Source organism: Rhinatrema bivittatum, chromosome 13, assembly GCF_901001135.1.
Source record: "Rhinatrema bivittatum chromosome 13, aRhiBiv1.1, whole genome shotgun sequence".
NCBI lineage: Eukaryota > Metazoa > Chordata > Amphibia > Gymnophiona > Rhinatrematidae > Rhinatrema > Rhinatrema bivittatum.
In genome coordinates, this window is record NC_042627.1 from 53347589 (window position 1) to 53365596 (window position 18008).

Genomic DNA, 18008 nt, shown 5'->3' on the forward strand with positions numbered 1-18008 from the left:
ACAGAGGCCAAAACCAGGCCACAAGAACCTGGCAATTACCCAAACACTAAGAAGATCCCATGCTACTGATGCAATTAATAGCAGTGGCTATTCCCTAAGTAAAATTGATTAATAGCCATTAATGGACTTCTCCTCCAAGAACCTATCCAAACCCCTTTTGAACCCAGCTACACTAACTGCACTAACAACATCCTCTGGCAACAAATTCCAGAGCTTTATTGTGCGTTGAGTGAAAAAGAATTTTCTCTGATTAGTCTTAAATGTGCTACTTGCTAACTTCATGGAATGCCCCCTAGTCCTTCTATTATTCAAAAGTGAAAATAACCGAGTCACATCTACTCATTCAAGACATCTCATGATCTTAAAGACCTCTATCATATCCCCCCTCAGCCATCTCTTCTCCAAGCTGAACAGCCCTAACCTCTTCAGCCTTTCCTCATAGGGAAGCTGTTCCATCCCCTTTATCATTTTGGTTGCCCTTCTCTGTACCATCTCCATCGCAACTATATCTTTTTTGAGATGCGGCGGCCAGAATTGTGCACGGTATTCGAGGTATGGTCTCGCCGTGGGGCGATATAGAGGCATTATGACATTTTCCGTTCTATTAACCATTCCCTTCTTAATAATTCCTAACATTCTATTTGCTTTTTTGACTTCTGCAGCACACTGAGCCGACTATTTTAAAGTATTATCCACTATGATGCCTAGATCTTTTTCCTGGGTGGTAGCTCCTAATATGGAACCAACATGGTGTAACTACAGCAATGGTTATTTTTCCCTATATGCAACACCTTGCACTTGTCCACATTAAATTTCATCTGCCATTTGGATGCCCAATCTTCAAGTCTTGCAAGGTCCTCCTGCAATGTATCACAGTCTGCTTGTGATTTAACTACTCTGAATAATTTTGTATCATCCGCAAATTTGATAACCTCACTCGTCGTATTCCTTTCCAGATCATTTATATTTATATATATATATATATATATATATATATATATATATATATATATATATTGAAAAGCACTGGTCCAAGTACAGATCCCTGAGGCACTCCACTGTTTACCCTTTTCCACTGAGAAAATTGACCATTTAATCCTATTCTCTGTTTCCTGTCTTTTAACCAGCTGTAATCCACGAAAGGACATCACCTCCTATCCCATGACTTTTTAGTTTTCGTAGAAGCCTCTCATGAGGGACTTTGTCAAACGCCTTCTGAAAATCCAAATACACTACATCTACCGGTTCACCTTTATCCACATGTTTATTAAACCCTTCAAAAAAATGAAGCAGATTTGTTAGGCAAGACTTCCCTTGGGTAAATCCATGTTGACTATGGATTTACCCAAGGCACTGAAGTCAGGCTCACTGGTCTATAGTTACCCGGATCGCCCCTGGAGCCTTTTTTAAATATTGGGGTTACATTGGCCACCCTCCAGTCTTCAGGTACAATGGATGATTTTAATGATAGGTTACAAATTTTAACTAATAGATCAGAAATTTCATTTTTGAGTTCCTTCAGAACCCTAGGATGCATACCATCCGGTCCAGGTGATTTGCTACTCTTTAGTTTGTCAATCCTGGCCTACTACATCTTCCAGGTTCACAGTGATTTCGCTGAGTTCGTCTGACTCATCACCCCTGAAAACCATCTCCGGAACTGGTATCTCCCCAACATCCTCATTAATAAACACGGAGGCAAAGAATTCATTTAGTCTTTCTGCAATGGCCTTATCTTCCCTAAGAGCCCCTTTAACCCTTCTGTCATCTAATGGTCCAACCAACTCCCTCACAGGTTTCTTGCTTTGGATATATTTTTAAAAATTTTTATTATGAGTTTTTGCCTCTATGGCCAATTTCATTTCAAATTCTCTCTTCGCCTGTCTTATCAATGTTTTACACTTAGCTTGACAATGCTTATGCTTTATCCTATTTTCTTCAGATAGATCCTTCTTCCAATTTTTGAAGGATGGTTTTTTGGCTAAAATAGCCTCTTTCACCTCACCTTTTAACCATGACTGCAATCGGTTTGCCTTCCTTCCACCTTTCTTAATGCGCGGAATACATATGGACTGCGCCTCTAGAATTGTATTTTTAAACAATGTCCATGCCTGTTGAACACTTTTAACATTTGCAGCTGCACCTTTCAGTTTTTTCTATTTTCCTCATTTTATCAAAGTTTCCCTTTTTAAAATTTAGTGTTAGAGCTGCAGATTTACTTATTGTCCCCCTTCCAGTTATTAGTTTAAATTTGATCATGTTATGATCACTGTTGCCAAGTGGCCCCACCATCGTTACTTCTCTCACCAAATCTTGCGTTCCACTAAGAATTAAATCTAGAATAGCTCCCTCTCTTGTTGGTTCCTGAACCAATTGCTCCATGAAGCAATCATTTATTACATCCAGGAACTTTGTCTCTAGCAAGTCCTGATGTTACATTTATTCAGTCAATATTGGGGTAATTGAAATCTCCCATTATTATTGCATTGCCAAATTGGTTTGCTTCCCTGATTTCTCTTAGCATTGCATCATCTGTATGACCATTTCATCATCTGTCTGACCATTTTGTCACAATTTGTGTTATTGCTTCATAAAGCTTACAAGGAGAGGAAGTTAGGGAAGCTGCAATCTGGTAAAGTCTTTTTCTCAAGGATCTAAGCCCTATGCTAAGAAAAGGTCTACCTCTAAGGGAGGTGCGGAGCCTGCTCAGCCTAAGCATCCCCGTCGGTCAGGGGTTCCCCAGATTACTACAGATACTTCAAGTCAGGATTATGATCCAGATGACCTAGACATACTGCCCAAGCCCCCACAGGGGGTGGATGTAGACCCTGATTTACAGCACCAAGGCACAATGCATGGGGCGCATGCTGTGAAAGGGAATGACCCTAAGGTGGTGCGCCTCTTTAGAAAGGAGGAGTTGGTTCCCCTTATTCCTTCTATTTTAGCTGAACTGGGCATTGAAAGGTCCCCCTGAGGAATCTAAACTGGATGCTATGGATCCGGTGTTGCTGGGTCTGAGAGGCCCTGCTTCTTCCTTTTCCCTTTCATTTCTCAGCTACAGATTTGCTCTTCCAGGAATGGGATACCCCAGACCTGGGGTTGAAAGTGTGTAAAGCCATGGACAAGCTATATCCTCTAACAGAGGATGCTTTAGAGCTGCTTTGAGTACCTAAGGTAGATGCGGTAGTGTGCGCTCTTACCAAGAAGACCACGATCCAGGTTACTGGAGCTACAGCACTCAAGGACCTGCAAGACAGGAATTTGGAGGTGCAACTTAAAAGGATTTTTGAGGTTTCAGCACTGGGAGTGCATGCGGCTATTTGCATTAATTTCGCCTTACGAGCAGGTCTCCACTGGATTCAGCAGTTGCAAGCTAATGCCACCTTATTGGATGAAGAGGCAGCCCAGGCAGGTAGTCTGGAAGCTTTGGTGGCGTACAATGTGGATGCACTACATGATCTACTGCACACATCGGCTAGATCCAAGGTTTCAGCTGTCTCAGCTCGTAGGCTCCTCTTTTGAGAAACTGGTCAGTGGATGTCTCCCCCAAGTCACAGCTAGGGTCCTTGCCCTTCAAAGACCAACTACTTTTTAGTAAAGAACTGGAAGATATGATCCAATCTCTGGGGGATAATAAGATTTCTAATTTCTCCCCGTGGTTACGAAACCAAGTGAAGAGCGGTGCAGGACACTTTGCAATGACTTCTGCAACTAGGGGCCATCATCTCAGTGCCTCCGGAGGCAAGAAGGAAAGGCCGTTACTCTATTTACTTCATAGTGCCAAAAAAAGAGGGATCCTTTCGGCTCATTCTAGATCTAAAAAAGAAAAAAAGTAAATAGATGTCTCTGGGTCCCCCGGTTTCGCATGGAGAAGCTCTGATCAGTCATTGCCTTGGTGCGCAAGGGAGAGTTTCTAGCATCCTTAGACCTCACAGAAGCAGATCTTCATATAGGCATTCGGTCAGACCAACAGCGGTTTCTTCGGTTTTCGGTACTGGATCAGCATTTTCAGTTTCAGGCTCTGCCCTTTGGTCTAGCCACAGCGCCCAGGACATTCACTAAGGTGATGGTGGTGGTGGCAGCCCATCTCCGCAGGGAGATTGGCTGATTCGTGCAAAATCGAAAGCGCTTGCCCGGGAGGTGATTCAGAGAGTACTTCAGCTCCTGCAATCACTGGGCTAGGTGGTCAATTTCGCCAAGAGCCGACTGGAGCCCACTCAATCATTGGAGTATTTGGGTGCTCTATTCAGCACTCAACAGGGCAGAGTTTTTGTTACCACAGAAAACATCTCCAAGCTGCAAGTCCAAGTAAGAGGTTTAATGCTCAAGCACCCACCCAGAGTCAGACATTATTTACAGGTTCTCGGGTCAATGACTTCAACATTAGAACTTGTACCCTGGGCCTTTGCTTATATGAGGCCTTTATAGTCCGCCTTGCTTTCCCGATGGAACCCAGTCTCCGAGCTTTTTCATCTACCTTTGCCGCTTACGGAGGCAGTGTGATCCAGTCTCGACTGGTGGTTGGTGACGGACAATTTAGTCCAAGGAGTTCCCCTGGAAGTGCCCAACTGGACAGTGGTCACCACTGATGCCAGTTTCTCTGGTTGGGGAGTAGTATGCCAAGGGAAATCGGTACAAGGACTTTGGTCTCCCGTCGAATCTCTCTGGTCGATCAATTGACTGGAAACCAGGACAGTATGGTTGACATTGCAAGCATTCCATCATCTCCTCCAGGACAAGTTGGTCAGAATTCTCTCAGACGATGCGATCATGGTGGCATACATCAATCGCCAAGGAGGAACCAGAAGTCATCCAGTAGCGATGGAAGCTCAACAATTGATCAGCTGGGCAGAACAAAACTTGGTAAGCATAGCAGCATTTCACATCGCCGGCATGAACAACGTGCAGGCCTACTTTATAAGTCATCACCGTCTCGATCCCGGGGAATGGGAATTGATGGACACGGTTTTTCAACTCATTTGCGACACATGGGGCATGCCCGGCATGGATCTCATGGCAACGTTTCGGAATGCCAAAGCTCCACGGTTCTATGCTCAGCGGAGAGAGACTGGAGCAGAAGGGGTAGATACCCTAGTGCTGCCTTGGCCCACAGAGGTTCTTCTGTACATCTTTCCGCCTTGGCCATTGATCGGCAAAGTGCTCAGGCGGATAGAGATCCATCCAACGGAGGTCATCAAGGTAGCTCCAAAATGACCGAGACGTCCCTGGTTCGCGGACCTTCTCAATCTTGCCGTGGAAGGCCCGCTGCAGTTTCCAGTTCTCCCAGACCTGCTGCATCAAGGGCCTGTTTGTTTGGAAGAAGTCGATCGCTTCTGTCTAGTGGCATGGCTTTTGAAAGGCAGAGGGTAAGTCGCAAAGGCTATTCTCCAGCTGTAGTAGCCACGCTCCTCCGATCAGAGTATGGAAAGTTTTTGAGACTTGATGTCTGGACCAAGAGGTCACGCCTACCCGGTCTTTGGTGTCAGATATTCTGTGTTTTCTACAATCCAGTCTTAACGGTTTGTCATGTAGTTCCCTCAGAGTGCAAGTGGCGGTACTTGGTTGTTTGCATGGATCCGTCCAGGGTGTAACGTTAGCCGCACATCTGGATGTAGTTCATTTTCTTAAGGGAGCAAAACACTTGCGTCCTTCACTTCGGCATCCCTATCCATCATGGAGTCTGAATTTAGGCTCACTGCTCTTTGTTCGGCGCCTTTTGAGCCCTTGAAGAGATTGACCTTGAAGGTGATTTTTCTGGTGGCCATTACATCGGCTCGTAGGGTGTCGGAACTCCAGGCACTTTCATGTAGGGGACCCTTTTTGCGGATTTCAGATTCGGGAGTTTCTTTAAGGACGGTTCTGTCTTTCTTGCCAAAAGTGGTTTCCTCTTTTCATGTCAACCAATCAGTTGATCTGCCGGCCTTCATGGAGTTAGACCGTTCAGATCCTTTGGCTGGTGACTTGCGGAAGCTTGATGTTCGCAGAGCTTTGCTGCGTTACCTAGAGGTTACCAATTAGTTTTGTGTGTCTGACCATCTCTTTGTGCTGTGGAGTGGTCCTAAACGAGGACAGCAGGCGTCCAAAACTACTATAGCTCGTTGGCTAAAAGAGGCTAGTAGTTCAAACTATCTCCTTCAGGGCAGATCCCTTCCTACGGGTCTGCGTGCCCACTCTACTTGTTCGCAAGCGGCATCTTGGGCAGAGTGTCAGATGGTATCACCGCAGGAGATATGCAGGGCGGCTATGTGGAAATCCTTGCATACTTTTGCAAGACATTACAGACTGGATGTCCAGGCTCCAGTTGCAGGAGGATTTGGAGAGGGAGTGCTTCGAGCGGGCCTCTCCAGATCCCATCCCATCTGGTACATCCCAGGAGTCTGGACTGATCCGGGTACGTACAGGGAAAGGAAAATTAGTTTCTTACCTGATAATTTTCGTTCCTGTAGTACCACGGATCAGTCCAGAATCCTGCCGATCTCAGACATGAGAGAAAGGGAGAGTCCGCTCGGTTCTTATATTTTCTTATTTCAGATTGGCAGAGTTCTGAATTTTGTCCTCAAGTGGTTCTCAAGGTTCAGGTCCTAGGAGGGTTCAGTGGACTGGTTTGTTTCTTTTATTGTATATAGTTATAATGGTTTTGATATTTCCACTTAGGGCTGCCTCAGGGGCTGTGTGATGGTGTTCTCTTTTTAATAAGAGGGATAATCTTATATTAAACTTCAAAAATATGATAGTTTAAATGCCGATGCTTTTATGCACCTGAGCGGAGACCGTGCACTTTTACATCAGCATTTAAACTATCATATTTTTGAAGTTTAATATAAGATTATCCCTCTTATTAAAAAGAGAACACCATCAGGCAGCCCCAAGTGGGGCGAAACTCGGCCCGAGTCGGGCGTTTGTATGAATACCTGTCTCCACTCAAAGATACGTTTGGTGTCTGATCCGTGGTACTATAGGAACGAAAATTATCAGGTAAGAAACTCATTTTCCTTTTCTCAGCATTGAGAGTCTGGATCCAGGAGAATGGGTATTGTCAAATGAGGCATGTCAGCTGATAGAGGATCGATGGCGTCTTCCATTCCTAGACCTTCTGGTGTCTTCTCCCAATGCGAAGGTTCCTCAATTCTTCAGTCGCAGGAGAGATCCGAAGTCTTTGGGTATCAATGCTCTTGTGCAGGAATGGCCAGAGGACAAACTGCTGTATGCCGTTTCCCACGTGGCCCATGTTGGGCAGAATGGTTTGGAGGGTCACAGAGGGATGGTGCTTCTGGTGGCACCAGATTGGCCCAAGAGACCATAGTATGTAGATCTATGAAGGCTCCTGGTGGACACCCCCCCACACACCGGTTTCCGGCGCACAAGAATCTGTTGCGGCAGGGACCTATTCTTCACAAAGATCCAACTCTATTTTGTCTTATGGTATGGCCTTTGAGAGGGCTCGTTTGCTGAAGCATGGATATTCTACTACAGTGATTGCCACCTTGCTACGAGAGAGAAAGTTCTCCATTTCCTTAGCGTATGTACGGGTTTGGCAAGTGTTTGAGGCTTGATGTGAAGATCGAGGTGTTCTTTCTTGTTCAGTTAAGGTCCCGCTTATTTTGGAATTTTTGCAGGATAGATTGAATTAAGGGTCGGTCCTTAATTCCTTAAAGGTGCAAGTAGCAGTTCTTGCCTGTTTCAGGGGTCAGGTGAATGGTGGTTCCTTGTCAGCTCATCCAGATGTGGCTTGTTTCTTGAAAGGAGTGAAACATCTTCAACCTCCCTTGCAGTTACCAGTGCCCTTGTGGAGTATTAGTCTGGTTTTAGATTTCTTAGCAGGCCCTCTGTTTAGACCGATGTGTAAACTTTCCTTGCAGTTACTAACCTTGAAAATGGTGTTTTTTGTGGTGATTTGTTCTGTGTGTACAATTTCCGAGCTGCAGGCCTTGTCTTGCTGGGAGTCTCTCCTCTGAGTGTCTCCAGGGGAGATACAGCTGCATGCTGTTCCTTCCTTTTTTGCCAAAAGTGGTCTCAGACTTTCACTTGAATCAGTCCATTTCCCTGCTGTCTCAGGATAGGGAGAGCGATGTGGAGACATGTCAAAAGATATCTGGAGGTTTCTAAACCTTTCTGGAAGACTGATCACCCGCTTGTCCTTCATGGTGGAGGTAAACGAGGTGAGCCGGCTTCACGGGTGACAGTAGCTCGCTGGATTAAGGAGGTGGTCACGGCCGCATATGTGGCCACTGGAAAGTCATTGCCTAGTCAAGTTAGGGCTCATTCCACTTAGGGCTCAGGCAGTGTCATGGGTAGAAGTTAGATTGTTGTCTCCCTTCGACATTTGCCGAGCTGCGTTGTGGTCCTCCTTACACACCTTTTCAAGGTTTTATCATCTGAATGTGCAGGCCCAAGAAGATGCAGCCTTTGCAAGTGCAGTTTTGTCACGACTGCAGGCAGCCTCCCACCCTATTTGGGAATAGCTTGGGTACATCCCGCTGGTTCTAGATTCATCTGACTAGATGCTAAGAAATGAGAAATTACTGCTTACCTGATAATTTCCTTTTCTTTAGGATAGTCAGATGAATCCAGAACCAGTGGGTTATGCACCTCTACCAGCAGAAGGAGACAGAGCAAAACTGACTTCACAGTATATATATACACCCTTGCAGTGGCATCAGTCAGCCAGTATTCTCTTCAAAAGCCAACTGTGGACAGACTAGCAAAAACTTGATCAATATCAGATAACCATTTCAGTACTCAGCCAACAGAAAACACTGAGCTAGTCTAGAGACTGGACTAACACTTACCAGTAACCCCTGGAACACATAGCCACGCAGAAGGACCATAGTACAATCAGTTGGCAGCCAAGGGCCGAAAGCTGGATTCATCTGACTATCCTAAATAAAAGGAAATTATGAGGTAAGTAGTAATTTCTCATTCTGTAGAACAAGGAGTTGAGGTCTCTACTAAGCAACTCAGTCATCACATTTCCAGCCTTTAAGTCAAAAGATGAGGGGGATTTTATTTTTCTTTTCTAATTTTAATGGAGTAATGGTTATGCCATTGAAATCAGTCATACTGAAATAGGGCTCCTGACACAGCGATAGTAATTTGAATAATTCTTCTGTTTTCTTTTGTGAAGATTATGCCAGACCTCAAACAGCAGATTTCTGAACTACAGAGGCAGAAAGTTGATCTTCAAAACCAGATAAAAGTGCAGGCTGAAGAAATGGAAGGTACCAGTATGTTACAGATGTAGCCTTCATGATTAAACGTGTTCAGGGCCCTTCAGTACCATCCTCTTCAAGTCCCCCACCCCTCCCGCTGGCAGGAGGAGTGGTGCTTCTTATCTGTGACTGCCTCCTCCTCTGTCAGCTTCTTATTGAAGTGGACAGAGAAGGCAGCAGAAATGAGTAAAGCATGCTGCTCTCTTCCTGCCAGCAGGAGGGGCAGGGAAAGAGTGGGAGAACAGGGCCTGGGACAGCCCTGGACTTTCTCAAACGGGGCTTTTTCCTATTCTTCTGGAAAATAAAATTGTATATGGGTAAATTAAAATGAACCAAAGCAAAGCTGTACTCGTAGTTTTGCTTTGATTATTGCCTCAGGGAAAATTATAAAGACAGATGTGCATCATTTTTCAGGTTGAAACTAGGCTAATGGTTTTATTCGCCATCCTCCGTCCATCCTGGGACTTCCTCCCTAGCATGCAGATAAAAGCACATACATTGCTGAAATGTAGAATGGGCAATAATAGAGCCACTTCCTCTGTTTTACTCATAGAAATGCCTTTGCTTGTTGTCCTCTTATTATTTGATTTATATTCCACGTTTTGGCATTTCAAAGTGGATGTTGGTACAAAAAAATCCTGAGGACTTGATGATAATTAAGAATTTTATTTTACAGGAAAAATGGAAAGAATTTCCAATCAGCTGCATCATGATCTTCAAGAAGAAGGAACCCAGAGGAAGTAAGAATTTTAAATTATATGAGAGCAATTTTCAAATCCATTATCCCATGTAAAAATGAGCTGATGGGAAATTGCCTTCATCAAATGCAGCTAAAAGTACGCTCAGGTTCCACAGCATTAGGACTTTTACCTGCATTGAAAAGAGGCTTTCCTGTGGACATGTTTAGTTCTGGGGAGGAAAACTTCACATGTGCATTCAATTTTCCAATGTACACACACACTGGTGAACTTTCAAATATTTGCTCCTGTAAAAATTAGTGTATATGTGCACAAGTAGCCTCTGCTTGCATAGTCGGTATTTTATAAAAGTATAAAATGTGTGCATATATTCACTTTCATGCACACACATACATGCTTAAAAAACATGGGTGCTGTGGGATATGGCCAACACTTATGTGTAAGTTGCTATTTTAAATGACACGAGAACATTTGCCAACTTACTTGCGTATTTTTACACCTGATAATTATCTGGTGTAAGTGATATTCCCTGTACGTACCAGGATCAGTCCAGGACACCTGGGTTGTGACTCCGCACCAGTAGATGGAGACAGACTAAAACTTGTGGGCGGAGCATATATGCCCCTGTGCCAGTCACAGCCCCTCAGTCATACTCTGTCTCCAGTAGGTGGTGCAGGTCTGGTCACAGCCCTGTCGGGCCTGATTCTGTGTGGTTAGTCAGGTTCGCTTTTGTGGTTGATTTTATTAGGCCTAACTTGGTTTTTTCTTCAAATTGGGTTTTATTTAATCTTGTTTAATTCTAGTCCCAGTTGCCCTGCCTCCCTGGGGAGTTGAGAGGTCCTGAGGGGACTACCCTCCCCAGGTTGAGGCCGCTGCTAGGGTTGAGGACCCGGCTGGACTAGTAGCAGCGTCAGGGGTGACACCGGGGAGCCCGGTTCACTCACCCCTGCAGGACATAGGGCTTTTCAGCACCTGGGACAGCGTTTTTTCTTATTTTAAAAAAAAAAAAAAAAAAGTGTTTTTACTTTTGTTTTCAGTCGGCTCTCCGTTCCCTGGCGTTGCGCTCCGTTCCGCTCGAGGGGGGGCGTCTTCGGCAGGGGGGAGGTCGCCGATTTTCGCCGCGTTGAATTTTTGTGTTTATTCGGCGTCCCTCAGTGCTTTTCGGCGCGTCTTTGGTTTCCCGCGGTTTTTTGCAGGGCCGCGCGGCTCGCAGTGCAGGGCCTGCGACTCGGCGCGCGCGCGTCTCTCCCGGGACGGGCTTTGCTCGGCCTGCGTCCCGGGAGACGAGGGATCGTCGGCGGCTCCTCGGGGGGCCCGTTCCCGGGTCGCGCGCTCGCCGTCGCAAGGGGGGGGTCCCCCTGATAGGCCTCCTGACCCGTTCCTGGTCAGCGCGGGAATGGCGGCCATTTTGTCTACCGGCCGGGTAGCTTCGCGGGAAACGGTGGGGGCCTCGGTTTTACCTCCTACGCTTTCCCCGCAGCGGGGTGCAGCGGTGGAGGTCCCTTCAGAGGGGCCCCAGTCCCGGGGGCATTCGGAAAGCGACGCAACGGATTCGGGCAAGTTTTCTGAAGATTTGGCGCTTTTGCTGCGCCGTTCTAAGCGCAGCAAGCGCAGACGGGGGGACGCCTCGCGTTCAAGGGTCCACCGGTCCCCGCCGCAGAAGAAGATGGCAAGGAGGGTGGCGAAGACCACCCAGAGAGCGGCCTGGGGCAAACGGCTTCCCCGAGGGGTGCCGCAGAACTCGGATTCCGAAGATACCTCCGGGGCGGACACAGAGGCCTCCGAGGAGCCCCTGCCTGGGGCCGGGACGGCAGCAGCAGATGGCTCGGCGCAGCCCAGTACAGGTAAAGGAGCGCAGGCCGTCGACGGGGATGACCCCAAGGTGGTGCGTCTATTCCGCAGAGAGGAACTGTCGCCACTCATTCCGGCCATTCTCCAGGAGCTGGGGATTGAGGCTCCTCCGGTGGTGGTCCGCCAGGAGGCAAATATGGATCCTGTTCTGATTGGGTTCACAGGGCCGGCGGTCGTTTTTCATTTTTTCGTCCACGGATATCCTCTTCAAGGAATGGGATACTCCGGAGTTAGGTCTGAAGGTCAGCAAGGCCATGGACAAACTTTACCCTTTGCCGGAGGACGCGCTAGAGCTCCTCCGACTCCCAAAGGTGGATTCGGCAGTGTCAGCTGTCACGAAGAGGTCTACCATCCCGGTCACGGGAGCGACAGCCCTCCGGGATATTCAAGACCGTACGTTGGAGGTTCAACTCAAAATATTTTTGAGGTTTCTGCCCTAGGGGTGCGTGCCGCCAGTTGCACAAATTTTGCTATGCGTGCTAGTCTGCGCTGGACTCAAGTCCTGCAGGCGAATGCGGGTCTCTCTTCAGAGGAGGCTTCCCAAGCTGACAGATTGGAGGCGGCCATTGCCTATGGCGCGGATGCATTCCATGATCTTTTGCGCACCTCAGCTAGGTCCATGGTGGCAGCGGTGTCGGCACGTCGTCTCCTTTGGCTGCGCAATTGGGCAGCGGATGGCTCTTCCAAGGCTCGCCTCGGGGCTTTGCCTTTTAAGGGGACATTGCTGTTCGGCAAGGAGTTGGACGATTTGATGGTTTACCTGGGGGAGAACCGAGCGTTTAAGCTGCCAGAGGATAGGACCCGGTTGAGATTTTCCTTTTCAGGCAGAGCCCGGTTCAGGGGGCCCAGGAAGTCTAGGCCACAAAGATCCTCTGGACCCTAGGCCGTCTTCCTCTCGGTACACCCAGTGGCAGCAGTCCTTTCGGGGCAAACGTTTTGGCCGGCAAGGAGGGGACCCGTCGGGTGCGGGGTCCAAGCCTTCGCAATGAAGTTCGGCCGGCCCATCCCTCGTCGCGTCCTCGGCACGCTGTTCCAAACGTGGGGACGCGTCTATCCTTATTCCTCGAGGAATGGGCCAGCGTGACATCGGATCAATGGGTCCTCGACGTGATAAAACATGGCTACGAGTTAGATTTGGCTCGCATCCCAACGGACAAATTCCTGGTCTCACCCTGCAAGGATCCCAAGAAGAAGGCGGCGGTGCTAGATACCATCCAAAGACTAGAAAGACTGGGAGCCATCTCGCCGGTTCCGGCCGCTCAGTACGGCAAGGGCCGGTACTCCATTTACTTCTTAGTCTCCAAGAGAGACGGCACTTTCCGCCCAATTCTGGATCTGAAAGGAGTCAACAGATGCCTTCGAGTCCCTCACTTCAAAATGGAGACCATTCGGTCAGTGATCGCGTCAGTGCGTCCCGGCGAATTCCTGGCGTCCCTAGATCTCACAGAAGCATACCTTCATGTGGAAATTCAACCAGCGTTTCAGCGGTTTCTGAGGTTTGGCATTCTGGGCAGGCACTTCCAGTTCCGGGCGCTTCCGTTCGGCCTGGCGACAGCGCCTCGGACATTCACGAAAGTGATGGTGGTCGTGGCGGCGCAGTTGCGGCGGGAAGGCCTGCTGGTTCACCCTTACCTCGACGATTGGCTGAGCCGGGCGAAGTCTCAGAGTCTGTGTCGGCAGGCGGTGGCCAGGGTGTTACAGCTCTTGCAGTCCCTGGGCTGGGTGGTCAACTTCAACAAGAGTTATCTCGAACCTCTCAGTCCTTGGAATATCTTGGAGCCCTGTTCGACACGTAGCGAGGCAGTGTGATTCTCTCGCAGGACCGGATATGCAAACTGCAGTCTCAGGTGCTACGTTTTTGTTGCTACACCGGCCACGAGTCTGCGATTACCTGACGGTTCTGGGGTCTATGGCATCCAAGCTGGCGTTAGTCCCTTGGGCGTTCGCTCATCTATGGCCGCTGCAGTCCTCATTGCTTTCCCTCTGGAAACCGGTTTCCGAGGATTTCTATCTACATCTACCTCTCGAGGGGCAGGCGCGATCCAGCCTGAGCTGGAAGTCGGTTCAGGGTCTGTGGTCAGTCGCAGACCCGGTGGTCTATCAACCGGCTGGAGACCAGAGCGGTCCGTCTGGCGCTGCAAGCTTTTCTACCCCTCGTGCGCGGACAGGCGGTCCGGGTATGGTCGGACAACGCTACCACCGTGGCTTACATCAATCGCCAGGGAGGGACAAGAAGTCCTCTAGTGGCGGAGGAGGCGCGGCTCTGGATGCTCTGGGCAGAACGGCATCTCAGCCATCTCGTGGCTTCCCACATAGTGGGAATCGACAACGTCCAGGCGGATTTTCTCAGTCGTCACCGCTTGGATCCCGGAGAGTGGGAGTTGGCGGACGAGGCGTTTCTCTTCATTCGCCGGACTTGGGGAATGCCCCACATGGATCTGATGGCCACCTGGCACGACGCGAAGGCTCCGCGATTTTACAGTCGACGTCGCGAAAGGGGAACAGAAGGAGTCGACGCGTTGGTGCTTCCCTGGCCGGTGGATGTGCTTCTCTATGTGTTCCCACCGTGGCCCATGATCGGAAAGATCCTACGGCGCATAGAATTGCATCCATCCAATGTGATCATGGTGGCGCCGGAGTGGCCACGCCGTCCGTGGTTTGCGGACCTGGTTCAGCTGTCAGTGGCCGCACCCCTTCGTCTACAGGGATTCCCGGGGTTCCTTCGTCAGGGCCCCGTCTGTTTGGAGGATGTGGCTCACTTTTGTCTCGCAGCATGGTTTTTGAGAGGTATCGGTTGAAGAGAAAAGGCTATTCGGATGCGGTCGTTGCTACGTTGCTGAGATCCAGAAAACAGTCTACGTCCCTAGCTTATGTTCGGGTCTGGGTAGTTTTTTGAGGAATGGTGCATGGAGTGGGGCCTAGACCCCACTTCCGCTTCTATTCCCGATATTCTGGCTTTTTTTCCAGGCGGGGCTCGCCGAAGGTTTAGCGTGTAATTCCCTTCGGGTTCAAGTGGCGGTGCTTGGCTGTTTGCGTGGTAAGGTCCGGGGGATCTCTCTGGCTCTCCACCCGGATATCTCCCGCTTTCTTAGGGGGGCTAAGCACCTCCGTCCTCCGTTGCGGCCCCCTTGCCCGTCTTGGAACCTCAACTGGGTACTCTCAGCCTTATGCTCAGTGCCGTTTTGAGCCCCTGAAACGTTCTACGCTCAAGGATTTCACCTTGAAGACCGTATTCCTAGTGGCGATTGCATCGGCCCGTCGTGTTTTCAGAATTACAGGCGCTGTCCTGTAGGGAGACCTTCTTGCGCATCTCCGATTCGGTGGTCTCCTTGCGGACGGTTACCTCCTTCCTTCCTAAGGTCGTGTCGTCGTTCCATTTGAATCAGTCAATTGAACTTCCCGCTTTCTCGGTTGCGGAGTCTTCGGACCCGAAAACAAAAGACTTGAGAAAACTGGATGTGCGGAGGTCCCGGCTTCGCTATCTGGAGGTTACTAATCCGTTTCGGGTGACGGATCTTCTGTTTGTGTTAACTTCGGGTCCAAAGAAAGGTGCTTCGGCGTCCCGCACGACAATTGCCCGTTGGCTCAAGGAAGCCATTGGTTCTGCGTACATTCTGCGCGGAAAATCGCCGCCGGTGGGTCTTCGGGCTCATTCGACACGCTTTGCAGGGCGGATACCTGGAAGTCGTTGCATACCTTCATTAAACATTGCCGGTTGGATGTTCAGGCTACTGAAGCTGGGGGTTTTGGAGAGAGGGTACTCCGAGCGGGACTCTCTGCTTCCCACCCTCGGTAAGTTAGCTCTGGTACATCCCAGGTGTCCTGGACTGATCCTGGTACGTACAGGGAAAGGAAAATTAGTTTCTTACCTGATAATTTTCGTTCCTGTAGTACCAAGGATCAGTCCAGGATCCCGCCCGCAGTGTTGCGTTATAGTAACGGAGAGTCCGCTCATTATTGTGTTTTTCAGTACGCTGATCCATTCGCTCTCCCGGTTGGGGAGTCTGGTTCCTGTAGGGGTGTTGGTTTTCTTTTCCCTACCAAGTTGTATGGTTAGCTATGGTTGCCTTTTGGCTTTTGTCTACTTTGACATTACGTATGACTGAGGGGCTGTGACTGGCACAGGGGCATATATGCTCCGCCCACAAGTTTTAGTCTGTCTCCATCTACTGGTGCGGAGTCACAACCCAGGTGTCCTGGACTGATCCTTGGTACTACAGGAACGAAAATTATCAGGTAAGAAACTAATTTTCCTTTAAATGTGTTGTGGTGTACTATTGTCTGGGTGAACTGGGAGGAGCTCAGGCTGAAGAACCAGGAGGACCTTGATGACCTGGAGTAGGACTAGGCAAGCTGCTGGACTAATTGGTAAAAGCCATTAATTTCATTGGTGCATGCATGTTTTTAAAAAGGCTGACCTACATGCATAAATTCCAGTTATGTGTGAGTAAGTCCTACTTTACTTTTGCATATAAAATATACCTGCGTATATTTTTAAAATCGGAAGGAAAAGTACAGGCTTTCAATGCATTGCATGTATTTGTGTGTAAGCCTTTATACACGTTATATTAAGGGGTAAAGATATTTATATTTTGTATAAAACACACATATATCATATGCACAAGTTATAAAATGCTATGGTAAAACCACACATGGCCACATACACACACACGTATGCCGCCACATGCATTTGTTTGAAATTTATCTTCACTGTTTTGGTCCCCACTACCCACACAATAGCAAGTGCAATGTACATGGGCATTTTTACTATGCACACTTTGCATGTGTGGATTTTCAAAGAGAAACAGCATGGGTAGTTTCTCTTTGAACCTTTATATGAGGTACACATGTTGAAACCACCTGCTTAGTATGCTATTACGCTGCACGGGCTGATTGAAAAATGCCCCCTGGATGCTTAGCCCCACAAGAAAATATAAGAAGATGTTAAGATTCCAGATCCTCTGACCTACATAAGTGTCATTTTTATTTTAAACTGTGGTTTATAAAGACCACAGATAGAAGAGAACTAGAATTTAATTAATACAATGGCAAACTGGTTCTTATGATAAACAAAACATGGTTGGCCAGACCCCTTAAATAGTAGACTAGGGGTATGGTATTGCCCTCTGTTAAATCTCATTTCAGGGTCATATCTTGTGAAACTTTCTTTAAAACAAATTCTTTATATAGTGCATTTAGAATTTGACAAAAATGCTGCAGGACTACTTGCAGATTTTCCTGGCACAACTGTTTCTGAAATTGGAGAAAGTCAAGTCCATGAGCAAAAGCAAACTCTCTTGCAGGCTTTTTCTAATTTTTTCCTTTTTGTTTTGCTCTGCTTTACCCAGTATTTGAATCTGGCCCTAATGGTGCTATGGTGGGCTATAGATGGCCTGTTGCTGCTGCCCTTGTAATGCTGCATGCTAGTGACCAACAGTGCTTATACACTGCAGAGCAGGGATAGTGACCCAATGTCCCAGGCAGGTCTGGCTTTCAGGAATTCCACAGTGACTATTCATAAGATGTTTGCATGCATTTCGATCCAAGAACCAGGTTAACTTACATAATTTGATTCTGTGAAAACCAGACCTGGTGGAGGCACGTAAGCAGTGGCATTCGCTGTAGGGAGCAGGGGCAGCTAAATGTGCACCTGTAGAAGAGTTTAGAAACTGCTGTTTCATGTTGAGAGGAAAGAGAGCTTGAGCCACAGAGAGCATGAAGCCTGGCTTGTTTTTAATTTCCCATTTGTAGTACAATTAAATAACACACACCTGTTAATTTGAATTTAGGACACTGGAAGTCCAGAAGGAAAAATACAAAACTGAAAATGAGGAGCTTGCTGTTAAAGTTCAAGAGATCGAGGAGATGAATGTTCACTTAAAGAAACAGCATGAAACAGAGAGTGAAATAAAGAGCAAGATAATGCAGGAGGCGTCTCGTCTGAACGTGGAAAACATGGTGAGGAACCAGCATAGCAACAAAATGTCCCCTGAGTAAAACAGGGTAGAAAGGGTATGGCTCAGATCTCAAGAGATGCGCACTTCACACTTTTGTGGGAGCAAATTGTAGGGATTGTTGCAAAGACCATGGCCACCTTCCACTATGGACTCGCACCAATTCTCAAAGGAAAAATATGCAAGGAGACTGCAGCTCCCTTTTCTGCCCAGAAACCATGGCACAACTTTGAAAATGCAAAACTACACCTGATGTCTACCCAGGCCTCTCTCTGCCTCTTATCCTACCTACTTTG

At 47.9% G+C, this 18008-nt stretch overlaps 1 protein-coding gene across 5 annotated transcripts in view; it reads left to right on the forward strand.

Annotated features, from left to right (window-relative positions):
- Positions 1-18008, forward strand: part of MYO5C (myosin VC) — a 180676-nt gene that overhangs the window by 131335 nt on the left and 31333 nt on the right. For all 5 annotated transcript variants that reach the window (XM_029575910.1, XM_029575909.1, XM_029575914.1 and 2 more), the window contains 3 exons: positions 9125-9218; positions 9886-9949; positions 17548-17716. In XM_029575910.1, coding sequence (XP_029431770.1) covers positions 9125-9218; positions 9886-9949; positions 17548-17716 — 327 coding nt within the window. The remainder of the gene's footprint in view (positions 1-9124; positions 9219-9885; positions 9950-17547; positions 17717-18008) is intronic.